The sequence below is a fragment of the Miniopterus schreibersii genome (assembly GCF_964146895.1).
Source record: "Miniopterus schreibersii genome assembly, chromosome: 1".
In the NCBI taxonomy this organism is placed as follows: Eukaryota; Metazoa; Chordata; class Mammalia; order Chiroptera; family Miniopteridae; genus Miniopterus; species Miniopterus schreibersii.
Window position 1 is genome coordinate 144183414 of NC_138101.1, and position 13857 is coordinate 144197270.

At 43.8% G+C, this 13857-nt stretch overlaps 1 protein-coding gene across 1 annotated transcript in view; it reads right to left on the reverse strand.

Annotated features, from left to right (window-relative positions):
• PLA2G4E (phospholipase A2 group IVE) overlaps window positions 1–1443 on the reverse strand; it is a gene marked incomplete at both ends in the record, with an annotated part of 58993 nt that extends 57550 nt beyond the window's left edge. Inside the window, one exon of the mRNA XM_081153743.1 lies at window positions 1130–1443. Coding sequence (XP_081009869.1) covers window positions 1130–1312 — 183 coding nt within the window. The remainder of the gene's footprint in view (window positions 1–1129) is intronic.
• Between the last annotated feature and the right edge of the window lie 12414 nt (window positions 1444–13857).

Here is a 13857-nt window from a genome sequence, read left to right on the forward strand (position 1 = left end):
ACTCCTGATCACTCTTCACTTGTGGCTCTGGGAGGAATCATGGGCTGGGGCCCTGGTGCTTCCTGTCTGGTCAAGGGCTGGGTGGTGTCCTGGGAGGATTGGTTAACCTCCAGCAGCCCCAATTTACCTTGTGTAGTAGACAGTAGGTTGATAGCCACAACTATGAAGTGGGACCTACTGGAGCCAGGAAAGTTGAGCCCATGATCTAGGCCCAGTACGGACCCACCAAACCAGGGTCCGACAGAGGATGAGGCAGAGACAGAGGGCTCAATAGGAAGCGAAGGGCCCATGATCAGTGCTCCCTGTGAGTGAGGCTCAGGCCCACAGAAGGAAGCACAGCTAAGCCCTTGCACAGCTCAGCCTGGCATGGTCACTGAGACCATAGCAACCAGAGGGGCACAAGCGCACTGCCCCCTCCTCAATGGCTGGGAGCCTACAGGAAGCTCACACACTACCCAGAGGAGAAGCTGGGGAGGAAGATCTGGATCCACTGATAATTACCTAAAGACACTGTTCAATTTTTGTAGCTCACTAAATTTACCAGATGGGATTTCTTTAAGGCTTTCTCTTCACTGACTAATAGATGGCGTCCACGAGGAAGGCTAAGTCAGTACATCCCCTCCAACTCCCTTTGAGTTGCATATGATGACATTTATGTGCCTGCCCTGCCCCTATGCTAGATTGCACAATTTGAGCATCTATTACATCTCAGGCACTCTGCTAGGTCTTTCACATGCAGGATCTCGTCCACTGTTCTCAGTATCATATTAACAGAAATATCTTCAGTCTCCTATCTCCTGTCAACTAGCTGTGTGACCTTAATCCCTTTGAGTCTCAGTTTCTTCATCAAATGAAGATACTAATCCCTTCCTAGCTGAGTGTCAGGCACAGAGAACACACTTAGTAAAAGGTTGTCATCATTTTAGTTAACAGTTTTTTGGGGCACAGTGACAAGTAAGGACAGAGATGTGATGAGGGTGGGGCTGAAAGAACGTCTCTGGGAAAGAAAAGAATTAACAAAAACACAACCTCTTAACTCTGCACAATGCAGGTGATCTTTTTCAGAGTCAGGGAAGTGGGGGTAAAACATAAGGTACCAGGAACCCTCTGTCCAGGAATCCAGACGTACCTGAGAGCCCCACGGGGCCATAGGAAGGAGAGGTGGGAAATCAGGAGTTTCCAGGTCCTGTGTATGCTCAAACTCACTGACATTTCTTCCGGACCTGCTGTCTTCTTCATCCCCTTGTAGGCTCTGAGAGACAAGCACATCAGCTCCTAGGCCAGGATGGCCTTCCAAGGCCTGGAGAGTCATCCCAGCCACGACCACCTCTCTGGGGCTCTGCACAGGCTGTGGGGAGCTGGGGCTGCTTCTTAACAGCGAGGTGTCCAAACATCCTTGGGAAATTTCAAGAGAGTTTTACAAAAAAACGAAAGTAATGCCATCGGATTCCTCCTGAGGTAAATGTCCTGATGAATTATTAAGGCGGTGAAGGAAGTCGGGCTTAGCCGAAGGAGTCCCACATCTCTGTGACTGTTTCAAACAACCTGAGCTTTCTTTGGTGGAGAGAACTTTCCTGTGCTGCATGAAAAGTAAGCAGAGAGCTAGAATTATGCTCACATAGGGCAGCTCTTGGTCAAGGGAGGACTGCATTTCCTGGCTGAGAGCCAGGCTCACAGGTAACTTCTTACTGCTCAGAAGCTATTTTTAAAGTTGTGAAACTCAATATATCAGTGGGGAGGAGTAGGGGAGGGAGGGCTGGAGGTGAGGTGGCTGAGGTGCCCAGGTCCCTGAGGGAGACTCGCTTTCCTGGGAAGATGAAGCCACTTGCCCAGTGCTTGGCTGACACTCCCAGATCTCTCTTTTGAGCTCTGAAAATAAATGTCTGGCCTGGTGTTCAGGGCTGATGTTGGGCCTGTGGGCCAGAAAAGAATGTAATAACTTACTCTGATTCTCACTTCAACCCTTTCTTTGGTTTAATTGGTACTGTGTCTGGCGGTTGAAGGAGGGTATGTCTGATAAAGTTCATTTGTCTGTCAAGACTCGAAAAATGGGCCTGAGCGTCTTCAGGATACACCAAGGTTGAGGTTTGACCTTTAGTCAGGGCACACACAAGAAGCAACCAATGAATGCATAAATAAGTGGAACAACAAATCGATGTTTCTCTTTCTCTCCCTTTCTCTGTCTCTCTCTGTCTCTGTCTCTCTCTCATCAATAAATAATTTTTTTTTTTTTTAAAAAAGACCCCCAAAATGGAGGGTGGCCCAGCCCACAACCCAAATCTAACCATAAGTAAGTCTGTGCTTACCAGAAACATATGTCAGGGAAACCTGAGAGATACCAATCACACTCCTCCAACTCAGCTTCAGCCAGTTTACCTCACCCTGGAAAAGAGGACCTGTTGTTAGCTGTATAAGTGTAACAGAATGAAACGGTTCCTCTTTTGATAGCCCGCCGGCTGATGGCTAATTAACTAGAGGAATTCTGCTTGAGGCTTGAGCAGCCCCTTGTTGGCAAAGAGGTGGGGAAATATGCACAAGGTAATGACTGTTTTTCAAAGATTCACAAGTCTCCATAACTGAAATCAGATCAGTGGGAGTCCACATACCAACCGGGACCAAAGAGACCAAGAAATTTTGCACTCTTCCTTGGATCCTTTTAGACACCTGCCTATGCCAACACCCATCTCTTGCCTCTCTTCCTCCCTTCCCTTAATGTTAAAAGATGCCTGAACTCCAGACTCTATTAAGATGGATTTGAAAATCAGTCTTCCCATCTTCTCAAGCTAGACCTTCTTGATCAATAAACATTCCCTTGCATTTCTTTTGAAGCATTGGGTACACAAGCCTCCACATTGTCTCTTCTAACACTCTATAATACTCCCTTTTGCCCCAGATCCCCCCGGAAGAGTGTTCTATTGCTTGTGAGGCACTCCACTCCCCCAGTCCATGGATTGTTTCTCCTTAAATAAAGGACATCAAATTTGTTACTAATTGTTTTAGTTTTGTTATTTTACACATCACAGTTTGATGTTAAAGATAAAAATACAAAACTAAAAACAAACTCTGTGTAGTGTTTGCAACTGTTTTAAAATGTACGTTCAAAATGCACTTTCTTCATTCCACATGTTGGCTCTGAGTGACCCTCTCTAGTTGGGAACACCCTATCACCCCCCATTTCAGGGCTCTCTTTTCTGAGGTTGTCGTTTTCTAGTGGCGACTCTCTCTAGCCTAAACAGCCAGACCCCACAGTCCAACTGACTAGACTTGCTGGGGTGGGGAATGTCCGGCTCACAGGCCATATGGGGCCTGTGGAATCATTTGGTCTGGCCCTGCCAAGGCAACTGTAGGTGGGACTCAAAATTCAATAAATCAAGGAGCTTTTTTCATAGCTAAGTTTTAAGGTGATAAATTTGTATGGCCTGTGAATGATGTTATAAATACTCAAATGGCCCTTGGCAGAAAAAAGGCTCCCCACCCCTGGACTAGAGGCACATGTTTGGGTGGAAGATGTGTATAAAGGGTGTTTTTCCTATTTGTGCTGAGGGGCAGCAGGATTCCACGTTGGCATAGGATTATTTCAAGCTGAAGGCAATCGAGAAGAAGCAGATACAAGAAAATGCCCTCCCCCTGTTTGCTTAAAAGCATGACATAAATTTACAAAGGTGTCCCTCTTCCCCTCTTTACCAGGAAGGACAAAAGGTAATCACCAGAGACAGCTCCAGGCCCTCATCAGCCCAGAAAAACACCAGAGGAATCCACATACTAAGCTTTCTAACTAGTCCTTATCTCCCATTAGTTCTGAAACTGGACACAATGGGTCCGGGCTGCCTATCACTACTTCAACCAATTAAGAAGAGACAAGGTTGAAACATATTTGAGTGTTTATTCCATTATTGCCAGCAAAATGGGAGAGCAGAGGGAATTGTCCACATAATATCTGCTCTGCCTTTCCCTTATTACCTGACTGGTTATATAGGGCTGCATGCAAGGGGGAAAGGGGAGGAATGGCTGCAGGGTCTGTGGTCCGTGTGTCTCCTTCCAGAATCTTGAAGTCTGATAACAAGGTAGTTCATTTTTAATGGTGTTAAAACCCAATTCCAAAAACCCAGTTCTGCCAGTTCCTGAGACCTGAGAATAGTCAGCATTCTTGAGGCAAACTCCCAGAGAGGGGTCAGGCTCCAGGCACAGCAACCAAATCATAGCGAAGTGCATCCTGCCCTTTGTCTGTTCTCAAAATGCATTTTCTTTTCTGAGCAATGGACCCATCCAGGCCCCAAGGTGTCTCATCTTTTTACAGCTCTGTTTTCCTTCTTGCAGCACACCTTCCAGTTTCCCTGGGTCTGTAGGAAAACTTCTTATCTATAGTTAGTAAGGTGAATAATCATTAAACAGCTATGGTCCTATTCCTATTAGGTGCCTCCCCACTTTCACAATCACCGTTAACAAAGTATAATCAACATATCTGCCCCCAACAGTTCCCCAATATGTTCACTTTTCTATAGTTTGCTCCCCTAGAGAATCAAGGTCCTTTTCCTTTGTCTTGTCATTTGTCTAAAAATGTATTGTCCAAGTTCTCACCACTAACTCAAAGGAATTAACTCATCTCCAAGTGCTCCTCTGTGTTACATGTTGGTTACCTGTGTTAATAACCATCTTCTTGTTTCTCTCGTGTTAATCTGCCTTTTGTGAGTCTAATTTATATGACCCCAGGCAGAGAACCTAAAATGAATCCCTTGAGGAAATGAGGGAGGAGACAAACCCTCCGTGACAGTTCCCTCTTCTCCAAGCCCCATACCTGGAAGGCTTCAGCCCTATCCACCCCCAGTCCATGCCTGCTTCTTACTTCAGGTTTATGGCTCACTCTTGGAAGAAAGTGCCTAAACAGCTTTTCTTAGAGAAGGAAAATGAAACAGTTTTCAAGCAACAAAAGCCCTTTTCATTTTGCTCAAGAAAGGGAGGTGGGGCTTTATCAAAAGGAGCTGATTTATCTTCAGCCATGGATACAAGGAGGTAATAATCAATTAGAATATCTCCTTACAGGTCCTTGGAAAAAGGATTGGGTGACATCAGGAAAGACAGGAAGGGCTGGGTGCTCCTCCAATAGTCCCTGACTCCAAACTGGATGGAGCAAAGTGGTTAAGGAGTTGGCGTGGGCTTGTGGGGTGGGCGGTGTTCTCACAACTAGAGAGCATACTACTTGCAAGTTACCTAACCTTTCTAAGCCTTGGTTTCTTCATTTGTAAAATAGGAATAATAAAGATGATGCCAGCCTCATAGAAGTGTGAGAATCCACGCCTGGCAAATAGTAGTCTGTAATCAATGTTAATCCCTTTGAAACCAGACACAAGGGGTCCGAGGCCACCTGTCACTACTTGAGCTAAATTAAGCAGAGACAGGATTGAATCATATGTGAGCATTTATTCCATTATTGCCACAAAATGGGAGAGCAGTCGGTCACCTTGGAAATTCTGCTCTGACTCTCCTTGCCAGTTGGCTGATTATACACCAGTGAGGGAGAAGATAACTACCTGCAGCTGTGAGCTACATGTGTAAGCGAGAAAGGGGAGGGGAGGGAAGGGGAGGGAAGGGGAGGGTCTGCAGTCTGGCCGTCAGGAGCTCAAAGTCCAATAACCAGGGGGCTAATCTTCTATGATGTTACAAACAGCTCAGCCCACTCCTGGGACCAGAGAATGGTCAGTGTTCCTGAGGCAAACTCCTGGACGGGGTCAGGGTCCCGGCACAGCAACCAAATCAAAGTGTATCCTGTCCTTGGCCTGTTCTCAAAATGTATTTCTTTTCTGAGTAATGGACCCACCGAGCCATCTTATCTTTTCACAGCCTTGTTTCAGCCTCCAGTTTCCCAGGGTCAGTAAGAAAACTTCTTATCTATAGTTAGTAAGGTGAATGATTATTGAACAACTGTGGCTCTGTTCTTATTATGTGCCCTTCCCCACTATCACCTTTTCTGTGCAATCCTCCATTACAGAGTGTGGCTTAAATAACCCAGCTTGCTACCAGAATGGATATATGTGAATATCACAGATCTATTGCAACTTCTAAAATTATCTCATTTTTAAAAGTGTGTATATATATATATATATATATATATATATATATATATCCCCAATACATTTAATGTAAACATTATATACATAGGCTTTCTTTTCTTATTCCACCAAGGCAGGGGTGGCCGTTTTCCTAACTTTCCTTCAAGAATCAGCGTTGAGAGTGGTGTGCTTGGCATCACTTCCCCACACCTGCCCCCTCCCATACACCTGGGAGTTCTTCACAGAGCAGGAAATGACAGGATTTGGCTCGAGTTAAAATTTTCCTCATTCTAGGGCCCAGAATGCAGAAATAGGGAAAGGAAAGTAGCTCAGAGTCAGCCTGTGGCCAAAGCTGCAAACTAAAAACCCTTTTGGACCCTACCACCCTGGTACTAGGCCTCAGGGAAAGTGGCTGTGGGCTGGTGCAAACATCGGGAGCTGAGAGACACAGGGTGGGCCTGAGCCTGGAAAGTGGTGGGCAAGCCCAAACCCCCTGCCCCAGGGAAGTAGCTACTCTGGGTGTGTGCTCTGCAAAGCCCTCTCAGCTTCACTCCCTGAGATGGGGTGACAGGCAAGCCAGGCAGCAGATGCTGGCTGGGACCACAGTCAGCCTGACCAGATGGCCCAGTGTTGGGCAATGAGGACAACCCCAGGGCAGCTGGAGCTTCCGTATTTCATCATCGGTTCTGCAAGACTAGGAGCTGAGATTGCTTGTGCTTGGTTCTGCAAGACTGGGAGCTTGGTTCTGCACGATTGCTTGTGCTTCACCGTGTTAGGTTTGGACAAAAACTTAATATTCCTGAGGACTCACTCCTCCCCTGCATGAGAAAGTACCTTCAGATGAACTCAAACAACACCCTGTTCATTATGCTTGGTAATTCTCCACTCCCGCTCACAAAAACCACACGGGGGACCAAAAAGTTCCCTCCCTACACCCTATAAAGAGACTTCCTCTCCAATCACTCAGGGCTGATGCCATTTGGAGCTCAGCCCATCTGTATTCAGATGCTTTAACCATCTGTATTCAGGTGCCCTACTAAAATTGCCTTTACTTTCTCATCTGGCCTCCTGTGTTCTTCCTCGGCAAGCCTAACACAGCGGTGACACCGTGTGACAATGAAAACAAAAACAGCCAAAGAGTCAGGAGAAAACCTTGGCTGAAGGGAAGTTGTTCAGTTTCTTCTCGGGACTTTAATGACCAGGACCCACCGCTTTGGGCTAAGTAACAGACCCTGGGGGAGGGAGGGCATGTGGTTATCACTGGCAGGAAAAATCCTGGAAGGAAAGACATTTATAAGTGGACTGGTTGGAGGTTTGAAGTCAATTAGATTGATAATTAATGCAGTCTTAATTTGAAATCCCAGAGAGTAATTGCACGCTGTTACCTTGAGGGCGAATCGTCACCCCTGACTTAGACGAAGATCATGTAAAACACCCATGACAAGTTGTGAAAACTTCCTGACACCCAGGAGAGCGTGCTCCCCCTTTCTGGATGAGAGGCTCAGGATGCTCACACTTTCTCCAGAGGCGAAGGCTCTTCCTCTTCCTGGTGCCTCCATCCGCGAGTGGTTCTGCCACCCACCCAGTTGCTCAGTGGATTGATTAGTCAGGGCTCTTTCATAAACAGCGATTTGTTGCCTCATCTAGCCTAGAAAGACACTGGATTAACTCACAGCATTGAGAAATGAAGCTCCTGGGAAGCTGAGGAAGGATAGAACCTGGGATTCAAAGCAGCAAGACTTCCTCTTCCTCTCCTTCTCTTAGCCCTGACCTCATATTCTCCTAATGTGGATTGTCCCCTTCCACCTGCGGGGATATAGCCATTGGCAGCCCAAGCTTAGCGAGCCCCATATGAAGGGGCAAGTTTTATTTTTTACCAGGCACTTTTATCCTAGGGAAGGGCTCTGATCAGTTAGCTTGAGTTCACTGTCTGCCCCTGGGCCAAAGAGATGACATATTGTGATAGACTAGTCCTGACCACACCCTCTCTCCTGAGGCTGCTGGGCAGGGGTTGATGGCAAAAGATCATGGGAAGGCAGGCACAAATGGAAGGCTATTACAGTCCACTATGCAGATGCTGGCACCCCCAGGGGTTTAAATAAACTCTTCATTGAAGCTTAATGTACTTACAGAAAAGTGCATGAATCATTGTGTGCAGATCAAGGAATTTTCACTATTGAACACACCTACAGAACCAGCACCCTGATCAAGAGACAGAACGTTATTACCAGTATCCTAGAAAACCTCCTTGTGTTTCTTTCCAACCACTACTCTCCTGACCCCCAAAGGTAAACGCTGTCCTGATTTTTATACCATAATTCAGGGGTGGGGAACGTCTGGTCCACAAAATTATTTGGTCTGACCCTGCCAAGGCAACCGCAGGTGAGACTCAAAATTCAATAAATCTAGGAGCTTTTTTCAAAGCTAAGTTTTAAGTTGATAATTTTGTATGGCCCACAAATGATGTTATAAATATCCAAATGGCCCTTGACAGAAAAAGGTTCCCCACCCCTGCTATAATTCATCTTATCAGTCTTAGAACTTTATATAAATGCAGTCACTCAGCATTATTCTTTTATGCCTGGCTTCTTACAAACTCAATATTATATTTATAAAATCCATTCATATTGTTTTGTGTGTAGATACAGTGTTCATTTTTATAGCTGCATAGATTTGTTTATCCATTTTACTGTTGATGGACATCCTAGCCAGAAAGAGGGAGTTCCAAGTTCTACTGGATTGTGATACTAGTTCAGTGAGAGGCTTTACCTAGGCATTTGTCTTTGAATTTTGCTCTAAATTATGTACTTCTTTGAATATACATAGTTATATGTAAATGCTGGTTACTAATTAATATTTAAGGTTGCTACATGAGTTTTAAAGTATATTTTATGGAAAGATTTAGAGAGTGATGAGTATGCTCTGTGCCCTGTGGGGCCCACCACGCCACACCTTTCTCTGTCCTGGCAGTGGTCATGGGGCAACACATCCCTCTAATGGTAGCCACCTAAACTGCAACCATGACTCAGAAGAAGTTAACTGCCAGTTTTTCAAACGAGGCATTATTGCCAAGTGTTACAACCCAGATTATTTTTTAAAAACCCACAAAATAGAAAAACAAAAACAAAAAAACACTTTCACAGAAACATCTAGAATACTGTTTGACCAAATACCTGGGCATTATGGCCCAGCCAAGTTGACACATAATAAGATGAACCATCACAGATACTCTATGTCGGGTTAAGTAAATGTCCTTCTGTTTCTAGTTTTTTAAGAGCTTTTCATAAATCCCGAGTTTGTGTTGAATTTTATGAAGCAATTACTTTTATATTCCTATCTTCATTTAGTCTATATATTGTTCAATAAGATGTATAAGTTTCATATTATAAAACCATTCTTGATTGTTGAGATAAATCCAACTTGATCAGGAAAAAGGAATGTCAATTCACCCTTTGCTCACCATTCCCACTGCCACCACTTTGGGCAGAGGGCAGAGTGCCAGCCCAGTTTCAGAACAGGTGATGAAACAGCCTATAGGGCCTTCCTGTCCCTACCTCCAGCTAAGGGCCTGGCCGAGGAGTGGCTCATGGGCTGCAGGAAGAGGCTTGAGCAATTCACAGGGAGCCTGTGGGTGGGGCCTGACAACTGCCTGAGTCACAGTCCTCACCCAAATTGGGGTGGGGCTGACAGGGCCTCCTAGCTCTTTGGTAGTCAGGGGACCTGGGGTAACAAAAGCTAGTCAGGGGATGAGGGAGAGGCAGAAAAACACACACACTCATGTACCAGGTATGGCCTTAGGCCTCAGCTCTGCCCACTTAGGGGCTGTACAGAACTCCTCGGTGTTCTCTGTCTTTATTGTAACTTTCCCAAATTGAACAAGTCTTTTTTTCTGCTTGTGCCCCTCCTCATTCTTCAGATCATAGGTGCCCTGAGTCCATCAAACCGCAAGGTTGAGGGCACAGTCCCTCAGACTGCCAGGTCTGCCCAGGACTTCCAATCCCATTTGCCAGGGAACTTACCAAAATGTACCTTCTGCGGGAACAGCCCCACAGAACTGCCCTCACTCCAGATACCTCACTCCAGCTGCAAGTTGAGGGGTCCCCAGAACCACTGTCACTTCAGATCAGCTGGCTACAAATTCAGGGGGTCCCCAGAACCACCCTTAGGTTTGATAATTTGCTAGAACAACTTGCAGAAATCAGGAAAGCGCTATACTTATGATTACAGCTTTTTTGTTTTGTTTTGTCTTTTTTTAAGGTAAAAGGATACAAATTAAAAGCAGCTAAAGGAAGAGATATACAGGGCAGGGTCCAGGAGTGGGGGAACGGGCTTATTGTCAGATTTGCGCTTGTGTGAGGTGATTTATGGAATGGTCAAGGAAGCCAGGTGCTGGTCTGCATTGGGTGCTGTTAAAAAGTGAGGGCAATTCCGTGTCTGGGTATCTTAATAATTTTTATCTATAATTAGTAAAGAAGCAGTGATCTTTCATGCTAAACAGGAGAGGGCAAAGCTCGGTCATATTGGTGGTCACACTGATCTTGTTTTTGTCTATGCTCAGACATGATTACAGAGTGACTTACTCTGTCTCACTCCATCACACTTGCATAGTGATGCTGTCATCTGACTTTGGTGTTGTCATCTGACGTCCGTGTTCTGTGCAAGTGTGTTCAGCAGGGGACACCACAGCCCAGCAGCCAGTGCCAGGTCAGCTCCCAGCAGACTGAGCCAGGAGCTGACTTTTTTTTTCTCAGCCCTGAGTTTTAGTGGTGATAAAATGGGGATAATAATTCTACCGAACCTATTTGGAGAGCTGTGAGAATTAGGGAAATAATGTAAAATGCCTGGCATAAAATAAAAGACAATAGTCATATAAAATAATAAGAAATATATATGTTTGTCTCTGTTCCTGGTTTTTGATACATATAGAGCTCCTAAAGCTCCTGTAGAAAGGGGTGCTAGGTCATTCATTCTGATATTTACTCTTTGACCCCACTTCCTGACACAGAGTTCCTAAGACCTTTGTAATTTCCCGAGTGATAGGATCATCTGACACCAAGTACTGCAGAATTTCTTGGGTAACAGGACTAACTTTTGTTCTAATGAGACGACTCTTGCTGGGCTTCTGGTTGGAGCCGCTGGTCACTGGAAAGGGGGCTGGTCACTGGAAAGAACCAAGCCATAATTAAACGCTTGGAACTTTCAGGACCATGCCCTTTTCTCAATAGAGGGGAAAGGGGCTAGAAGTAGAGTTAATAATCAGTCATGCGTATGTGATAAAGCCTCCATAAAAATCCCAATAGTATTGGGTTCAGGGAGCTTCCAGGTTGGTGAATACATCCACCCCAGGAGAATGACATACCCCAACTGCATGGGGACAGATGCTCCTGCACTTGGGACCCTTCTAGACCCCTCTGTATGTACCTCTTCATCTGGCTGTTCATCTATATCCTTTATCAATCCTTTAATAAACTGGTAAACATCACTAAGTGTTTCTCTGAGTTCTATGAGCCATCCTAGCAAATTATTGAGCCCAAGGAGGGGGTGTGGAACCCCAATTTATAACTGGTTAGTAAGAAGCACAGATGACAGTTGAGGACTTGCAATTGGCATCTGAAGTGGAGGGAGTCTTGTGGGACTGAGCCCTTAATTTATGGGATCTGACATTAACTCAGAATTTAATTGAATTATAAGACATCTGGCCGGTGTTGCAGAGAATTGCTTGGTGTGGGAGAAAAGCCCACTCATTTGGTGACCATAAGTGTCAGAGGGGTTCTGTGTGAGTAGTAAAGGAGAAACACAGGAGTGTTTTTTCTTACTCCAGCCAGTAGATACCATCATCAACATCACTGAAAAATAAGTGTTTCCAATAAAATGGAGAAATTGTAGAATCAAAATAAAACCAAATACATAAGAGGCAGAGGGATGAGGGTCCTGAGGAGAAGTCATCAGACGAGGACAATCCCAGAGCCAGGGTCTGTCACTGACACCCACCTGGGGTCAGGGAAGCCATAGTTGTGAGTTTGTGTGTGTGTGTGTGTGTGTCTTTGAGTGTGGGAGATCATAAGTGAGTGTGGCAGCAATACATAATAAAGGATTATATAGGGTTGGGCAAAAGAAGGTTTATAGTTGTTCAAATGGAAAATAATATAATAATTAATAAATGGTAATAAGGAATAAACTCTGGCTCAATGGTTAGAGCATCGAAGGGTTGAGGGTTTGATTCCTGTCAAGGGCACGTATCTGGGTTGCAAGTTCAATCCCCGGTCCTGGTCAGGGCGTGTATGGGAAGCAACCAATCAGTGTGTCTCTCTTACATTGATGTTTCTCTCTCTCTCTCTGTCTCTCCCTCCCTTTCACTCTCTCTAAAAGTCAATGGAAAAAAATATCCTCCAGTGAGGATTAACAAAAAAAGTGAATAAACTCTTGTGTTTCAAGTGCTCACAATTGTCAGCCTACTTTTGTCCCACCCTATATATCATGACCAAGTGGGATTTGTCCCAGGAATGCATCCAAAAATCAATTATTTCAATACAGCACATCAACAGAATAAAGAAAAAAAAACTACATGATTATGTCAATAGACCAAAAAAAAAGAAAAAAAAAGAAAGAAAAGCATTTGACAAAATTCAGCACCTTTCATGATAAAAACACTCAAAAAACTTGGATTAGAAGGGAACTTCCTCAACCTGCCAAAGGGAATGTAAGGAAAACCACAGCTAATGTCATACTTAATGGTCCAGATTGAATGCTTTCATTCCAATATTAGGCACAAACAAGGATGTCTGCCACTTCTCCTCAACTTATACTGAAGATTCTAGTCGGGACAAGAAAAAGAAATAAAGGGTATTTAGATCAAGAAGAAAGAAGTAAAACTATCTCTATTTGCAGGTAACATGATCTTCTTATATGAAGAAAATTCTAAGGAGTAAAAAAACCTATTAGAGCTAATAAACAAGTTCAGCAAGATTATAGGCTATAAGATCAATATTAAAAATTTTTATTTCTTTATAATAAGAAGAACAATTCAAAAATAAAATTAAGAAAATAACCCAATTTACAATAGCATCAAAGAAAAGAAAATATTCAGGAATGTAATCAAAGAAGTTTAAGACTTGTGCATGGAAGACTACAAAACATTGTTGAAAGAAATGAAAGAAACCTACATAAATGGAAAGACATCACATGTTCATGAATCAGAAGACTTTCAATTGTTAAAATGGCAATACTCCCAAATTAATCAGATTCAACTCAATCCCCATAAAAATTCAAGCTGTCTTCTTTGCACAATTTGACAAGCTAATCTCAATATTCATATGAAAATTCAATAGCCAAAACAATCTAGAAAATGAAGAACAAAGTTGGAGGACTTATACTTCCTGATTTCAAAACTTACTACAAAGCTACAGTAATCAAGACAATGTGGCATCAGCATAAGGATAGACAAATGGATCAATGAAATAGAATCAGAGTCCAGAAATAACCCTCACATTTACAACTAACTGATTTTCAACAAGGGTATCAAGACTATTCAATGGGGACAAAAACAGCCTTTTCAACAAATGGTGCTGAAGTAACTGGATATCCACATGCAAAAGAATGAAGTCAAACCTGTACTTCACACCATTTACAAAAGTTAAAATGAATCAAAGGCCTAAATGTAAGGCTAAAGCTATAAAACTATTAGAAGAAAACAGAGGTGTAAATCTTCATGACCTTGGAATAGGCAATGGTTTCTTAAATATGACAACTAAAGCACAAGCAACAAAAGAAAATATAGATAAATTGGGCATCATCAAAATAAAAAATGTCT